This window comes from Tupaia chinensis, unplaced genomic scaffold (assembly GCF_000334495.1).
Source record: "Tupaia chinensis unplaced genomic scaffold, TupChi_1.0 Scaffold000426_1, whole genome shotgun sequence".
NCBI lineage: Eukaryota > Metazoa > Chordata > Mammalia > Scandentia > Tupaiidae > Tupaia > Tupaia belangeri.
In genome coordinates, this window is record NW_006159931.1 from 3,854,497 (window position 1) to 3,862,179 (window position 7,683).

At 41.1% G+C, this 7,683-nt stretch overlaps 1 protein-coding gene across 1 annotated transcript in view; it reads left to right on the forward strand.

Annotated features, from left to right (window-relative positions):
• The window catches only part of STIM2 (stromal interaction molecule 2), a gene marked incomplete in the record, with an annotated part of 102,186 nt that extends 98,043 nt beyond the window's left edge, over positions 1-4,143 (forward strand). Inside the window, 2 exon segments of the mRNA XM_027774383.1 lie at positions 1-108; positions 2,710-4,143. Coding sequence (XP_027630184.1) covers positions 1-108; positions 2,710-3,187 — 586 coding nt within the window.
• Positions 4,144-7,683: the final 3,540 nt, after the last annotated feature.

Sequence of the window (7,683 nt, forward strand, 5' to 3'; positions counted from 1 at the left end):
CTCGCTGCCCTCCCCCGACCCGGACTTCCTCTCCGTGTCAAGCTGCCCTGCGCTCTATCGGAACGAAGAGGAGGAGGAGGCCATTTACTTCTCTGCTGAGAAGCACTGGTAGGGGCGGCGCGCGCTGTAGAACCGGGCCGGGCTGGGGGCGCGGGGCGGAGGGCCCGCGTGCGGAGGGCGGTGCATCGGCTTTAATTTGTGGGGTTTGGGGGAGGCTTTGCCGTAAGGTACGAGTCCCCATTGCAGAGAGACGGGGAGGAAAAGGGAGAAATCACTCTCGGGGGCGGGGGCGGGGGCACGGCCATGTGGCAGCCCTTTCTTCCCCATTTTTGTCTTACGATTTGCACGTTCACATCTGCACCTGGCATGATTTTCAAGCTGTTGGGTCCGGGACTCAGGTGGTTGGCCAAGTGGGAGTCCAGCGCCTTCCCCGCCACGCCACCTGCTGGCCCCTCGGTGTCTTCTTGCTGAGGAGGGCGGATCAGTAGCTCCAAACAGCACCTGTTACTGGCTCCTCCTGACCTGTCAGTACTGCACAAGCCCACGCCAGTGTGACTTGCTTTTCTGCTTAGTGTCTCGCATGGCGGAAATCAAGCTACTGGCCGGGCTGCATTCTCATCTGGAGCCCAGGGGCCTCTGCAAAGCTGCACTGGCTGTGGCCCAGTTCAGTCCCGTGTGGTTAGGGGACAGGTCTGTTACTGCTGGCTCTCAGCAGGGGTGCTCTTGGTTCCGAAAGGCTGCCACTGTTTCCTGCCCCATGATGTCCGTCTTCCAAGCCCGTGTCCGTTCTGTACAAACCTCCTCTGCTTGGACTGTCTGACTCCCTCTACCACTGATCGCTAGACTTAAGTTGAAGGGCTCATCTGAATAATAATTTGTTTACAAAGTTTTTGGGAAAATGGAATTAAAGTACTTCAGAAATTTTTGGGAAAACGGAATTAAAATACAAGTTTATATTGGTACAGGAATTTTAAGTGGATATGTACGTTTTTCATAATGCACATTTTCCACAAATTTTTTGAAGATCCCTCATGTATTGAGATCAACTAGTTTGGGATCTTAATTTTATCTGCAAAAACCACTTCATTGCATCACTTACTTCTATGTTTGTTTGAATAACTGGAAGAAGATCTGTGTATGCCACGGGTTGAGAATTCTGCTTACCACAAGCATAGATGTATATTTTGAGATGTAACTGCCTAGAGGTAACGAGACACAGTTCACTCGGGTCTCAGACATAAACTTGTATCTGAGCCGTTTTACACGTAAAATACAAAAGCATCAACTTCAATATACTTGCGCACAGAAAGCAGCGAATAGGGCTATTTTCAGATATTTGTTACCACTTACTAATTTAATCTGTTAAGTGCCGATACTAGCACACAAGTAATATCATCTGCCAGAGGTGAATTCAAGTTAATAATAATAAACAAGTTAATATATTTTGCATATCGGGAAGTGCCAGGTCGATAAAGACTGGGGAAGGGAGATTGCTGTTTGTGAGAGTGGGTTAGGGGAGGTGTCCCCGGGTGACAGGGAGCAGTAAGCCTCAGAGACGGAGAGGCGGTCACTCCAGGCCGAGGGGCAGCACGTGCAAAGCTGTGAGAGTCCCACTGTGGCATGTTGGAGGACTAAGATTAAACTGCAGGACAGCGAGGGAGAGGGCCCTGCAGTTGGTGGGTGTAACCGGGGGCCACGAGCATCGGCCTCGCAGCTTTGTTTTACTGTGAGTGCGAGAGAGCACAGTGACAGTGTGAGCAAGTAAACGATGTGCCCTAGTCCAGAGCTTTTCAAAATCACTAAGGCTGCGTAGAGGAGTGACGTGGAGGGAGTACCGGTGGAGGCAGGGAGGCCGGCTAGGAAGCCCTTGCAGTCGCTTAGCTGAGTTCACGAGGATTTTGGAAGAGGTAGCTGCGTGGGTAATAGAGGCGGTGGGTTTGAGGCATGTTTTGAAGGAATGGCTGATAGCATTTAACACATGTAGACTGTGAGGTTACAAGCTTTATTTTTTCACTTCCCTCTTATTTCTCTTCTTTTTACTCTGTGGAGAAAGGGGGCAAAATATTCACAAAGGAAGAGCCTTATGAAAATGTGATCGTTTCCGGTTTTTAAAAGAACAGTATGGAATGGTGCCTTTTCCCTCCCACCCATGCCCACCCTGCCACACCTCAGTCCCCCCTGCCTGCTTTTTAAGATTGTTGAGGCGGAACATTTTAGAGTTGTAGATTCTTCCCTTCTTCACAAAGCTAAATTTCACCAGCTTCGTTACGGAACAATTACACAAAAGGAGAGATAGTTACTAAAATTAGTCTTTTCAAATATGTACTGTCAACTTTGTGATTTTCAGTGAAAAATACTCAGTATGCAACAAAATACATAATACAGACATTGCTGAATGGTCAGGAACAAATCCATAAAATTTAAGTTTCTTCATTTCTCTGATAACTGAAGAAGGTGTACCTTACGTTACATTGTTTCTTAAGATTTTTATTATTATAATTGATGTTAAAAATTGAACATTGAGTGTTGGTAAGCTATATTGTTTAAAGTAGTAACTTTCCCATTTTGTTGAAATGTATATAGATTTGTAGCGTTTTAAATGTCCGCAGACTAACCAGTGCAAGGTATTTGAGGTACACGTAGACTCTGCTGGTTACGGACTGGTTACGCATTGATGTGAATGTCTGACTTTGCCTCTGTCTCGTTCAGGGAAATACCAGACACGGCTTCAGAATGTGACTCCCTGAATTCTTCCATCGGAAGGAAACAGTCTCCTCCTTCAAGCCTTGAGATATACCAAACGCTGTCTCCTTGCAAGATATCCAGAGATGAGCTCTCGCTAGACGACTCCTCCAGAGGAGACTCCCCCGTACCTGCAGACCTCTCTCGAGGCTCTCCCGATTGCGTAGGTCTGACAGAAACCAAGAGTATGATCTTCAGTCCCGCCAGCAAAGTGTACAACGGCATCCTGGAGAAATCCTGTAGCATGAACCAGCTCTCTAGCGGCATCCCGGTGCCTAAGCCTCGCCACACGTCATGTTCCTCAGCTGGCAACGACAGTAAACCAGCTCAGGAAGCCCCCAGTGTTGCCAGGATAAGCAGCATCCCACACGACCTTTGTCATAATGGCGAGAAAAGCAAAAAGCCATCAAAAATCAAAAGCCTTTTTAAGAAGAAATCGAAGTGAACTGGCTGGCTTGGTGGAAATCCATTCAGGTGGCATCTGTAAACTTTGTCCTCCACTTCCTTTTTATTTTTGTTTTACTTTCAGGAATGTAACTCCACTGGGGCTTCCCAGACCGGATGCCATAGTGGGATGTCCTTAAGGGCAACTGTCTGCTGTCTGCTTATTTAAGTGACTGTATTATCAATTTGTCAAGCCAGTTATTACCGAGAAATTACTAAGAGCTGAGACAGTTTACAGTTATTGCTGCCTATTTATTTCTGCTTTGTTATTTAGCGACGTCTAGACGACATTTTTGTTGGAAGCCACTATGGACTTACAGGCTTTAACGGACTAGTAAGCCAGCATGGGCTTGCAAAAGTTTCTTGTTTACCAGAGCATCTTCTTATCTTTCCACAGAGCTATGTACATCTTGGACTAAATAACTTAAAAGAAGTAAAACTAATTGCACTACTGTTTTTCCAGACTGGGAAAAAAAAAATCTCTGCAAGTGAAACTGTATAGAGTTTATAAAATGACTATAGACAGGGGACTGCTTTCACTTTTAGATCAAAATGGGTTTTTAAGTAGAACCTAGGGTTTCTAATTGACTTGATTTCTGGAAATGAAAACTCATGCTTTTATTATGGGACGCTTCTTTAAATGCATTTAATATGATAAAGTTTCAAGTCCTGCTGTAAAGATCATGTCGTTTTGTTTTCGCCAGGGCTTTCACTGAGATATACTGCATTGCAGGCTGTATGATAAAATATACATAACCGTAAGAGAGGAGGCTCTTGATTCCTTTGCAAGTGGAAGAGCTGAAACTTGATCGAAGGACTTAAAACATTCACAAACTTAAACCGACGTGGGGGGATGTGTGGATTCAGGCACCTGTTTACAGACTTTAAAAAACTGCAAAGGATGTATGGTTTGTGAAAAATGTGTACTGTGGAAAAGATAATAAATTGGAGACGTTATTGTGTGGGATTGTGCTGATTTTTGTTAATAACACTCCACTAAAACACTATGTTTTCTGGAGAGCTGTGTAAACTGTCTGTTGCTTAATTGCAATATAAGAAATAGTAATGTTCTGGAAGTAAGTTGTCAACAAATTTCCTTCTATTTTATATTGTTTGTCATATTTTTATGTAGTTTGAAATGTTTAAATGTCCTAATATCAAAATTAACAAATATAAATTTATGGTGCATTTAGATTGTGTTGTATTAATTCGTAAAGTTTGGTGTTCATTAAGTTGATAGGCTTTATAAGGGTAGCTTTTACTATGAAATTAAGTCACAGAGAGCAACAAAGTACATTAACATTTTATATCACTTTTAAAAACTAAGTCATAAGAGACCAGCAGTTAGTGTAATGACTATGTCGCTGGACTCCCATGTAGTCAACTGTGGTTCGAGTCCCAGACCCGGTGGCTTAAATTCACCCTGGGCATGTGTGCGTGCGTGCCTAAGATCCCGAGAGGAGAATGGAGAAGGGATTGCGGCGTGGCCATCCCCCCTGGGGGGTGATTTCTCGCTTTCTGTCTCTGTCTCTGTCTTTCTGACGAGCGCATGTGCCCTATAGCAAAAACCTCTCAAAAAAAGAAAAACTAAGTCATAAATGATCTGGTAATGCAACGTGGATGGATGGATGTTTGGGTGAATAACTGGTAACACATTAGCTAGAATGGTTTTTCAGCATTATGGATAAAATTCCCAATGTCTAACCCTGTGCCATTCAGGGGAAAATGCTAACTGATAAACATGCAGTTTCTTTGAAATTTGCTGCAAAGAAATGTTTTAAGAAGATGAATAATTTCCTGAAGTCTCCTGTAAATTGTGATTGTTTATTCTCTTTAGTATTGTTGTTGAGAATTATTAAGGGCTTGAACGGTATTTTTATAGGCAGATGTTTATATATTTAGTAGATGGAGTGCCGTAAGGGCAAAAATTGATTGACTGAATGAACATGGTGTTTTGGATTATTAATGAGGTAAGGTAACCTGAAAGGGAGAGTTGTGGAGAGCAAAGTCTGAATCTGTGTGAGAACAAATTGTGCATTAAGAATGGAAAAGCATTCTGGAAAATCTATTCAGATTGAAGGGAAGGCCTTGTCGTCTTTTTTGTTCTTACAGCCAGATAGAAGGAGTTCCTTCTTTTTGAAAATTGCAGAAGGGATGGGAGTTGGTAGTTTGATGGACAGAAAAGATGAACAACTCTGGAGTCTGGAGTGATGCTGGGAGGAAGAGATGCCAGCAAGGCCTACTACTTGTCTCGGAGTAGAAGAGAGCTGTGGGTCAGGGCCAGCTGGAGGCTAGGACTCTTGCTTAGAGGAGGGGAGGCTGGCCAGAGAGAGAGAGGGCCATTTTAAGTCAGGGAATGCCTTGTTTGGGCTAAATTTAATACACTTGTTTATAAACAATTTCAGCCAAGGCATACTCATTGCTTTGTGTTGCTTGTAATATTTATTTTGCATAATACAATACTCTATATTTGTAAATTTAACAGAAAATAATTGAGTTTTGGAAAACCACACAATTTCTGTATTTTATCATTGATATGTGATACATTGGACATTTTTATAAATGTTTTAATTCAGTCATTTGTTAACCTTATTTTAACCTCTTAAAATTACTGTGTTCTCCTGGTTTTAAAAGTATTATCTTTCTTACTGTTTTAAAAAAATAAAAAAGAATGATAGAGAAGTATCGAGAAGAAAACAACAGCAAACAGGTCCATTCTACCATCCAGAATAACCACATTGAATATTTTGATATATTTTTCTGCTGGATCTTTTTCTACGTATTGATGTATATATTTTACATAATTGAAAATCATAATATATTCAATTTTTATATCATGCCTTTTCACTTCTCCAGCATCATTAAAAATTCTTCATGGACAACATTTTAATGACTGTATAATATTACCCCATTGTATGGGTTTTTCATGATTTTTTCATCATTTTCCTATCATTCAATATTAGGCTGTCTCCAGATTTCTGCTATGCGGAGTAATAGCATTGGAAATTTACTGCATACTCTATATTCCAGGCACCATTCTGAAGTCTAACACGCTTTCTCATTTAATCGTTACAACAACCTGTAAAATGGGCACTCTTCCCCTCATTTGAAATCAGCATTTATTACTGGTGAGGAAACTCAACCCAGAAAATAATTTGCATAAGTAAACAAAAGTAAATTGCTGAATAGAGCTAGTAATGACAGAGGCCATGTTAACTTCTAAGTCTACTGGCTACATTCGAATCGCATTTTCATTTCTTGGGATGGATAGATAGGCAGAGTGTGAGGAACAGTATAAAGATGTTTTTAGTTTACATTTTTATATGTATGTATGTCCGTAGGCACACACGGTCTCACTTAAGTTGGGTGAAATTGTTTCTGAGGGTTTTTATATCACTGAGTGGGTATCTCCCTTTTCTCCAATACTTAAGTATACAAGTACTCTTTCCATTCACACCATTATTTCTGAATTATTCAGGATTGTTGCCTTTTTAAGACTTTACTAATTTGGGACCAGCAGATGGCATAATAGGTATGTTGCTGAACTCTCACGTGGCTGGCCACGCTTTGAGTTCTGGATCCATCAGCTTGAAACTCATGCCAGGCGCCTGTGCGTGTGTGCCCAAACCCCTGAGAAGAGAAGGGAGGAAAAGGGATTATGGCATGGCCAAACCCCTCCTCCAGGAGAGGATGATCTCTCACTTTCTGTCTCTCTGGAGAGCACATGCACCCTGTAACAAAAATCTAAAAAAAAAAAAAAAAAAAAAAAGACTTTGCTAATTTAATAATGCCTAGTAAGATTGAAAAGTTTTTTTCATGTTTTATCAGCTTTGTGTATTTTTCATGTCAATGAATTGTTCATTTATTTTACCTATTAAGATTTGAGATCTTAGTGTTTTTATAAATCTTTTGAAGTTAGTCTTTCAAATATAGCTATTCTCGTAGTCTTCATTTACTAACTAATCAGAAACGTTTTAAATCACATATGCATTTTCATACTTATTTAAAAAGTAAGTGCATGAAAACTTAGGCTTCTTTTAGACTTATTGATATTGAATGGGACAGTTTCACTTTGTTTATATAGTCAAGGTGTATGCTCCCCAAAAATCTACAGGTAAGAAACAATATGGAATCTGCTTAATTCATTCAACAGTTTTTTCAAAGAATTATTTTATTTAACTTTATTTTTATTTTAATTTGACCAGAGAGGGGCAGAGTGAGAGAGAGAGGGAAAGCATGCCACCAGGTCCAGGACTCGAACCACAGTCAGCCATGTGGGAGTCTGGCACCCTTAATCACCGTGCCATCTGCTGACCCCCATTCAATAAATATTACTAGGTATTGGGATAAGCTCTGAAGGTATAAAGACTGATATGACAAGTGCTAACTTTTTAGGAACTTGATACTTAATAAAGGAGACAGATCAGACAACAGTCTTGGTAATGAGTAGGGTGATACAACTAGAAACCAAATGTTGGGGAAATGAGGCTAATCGGA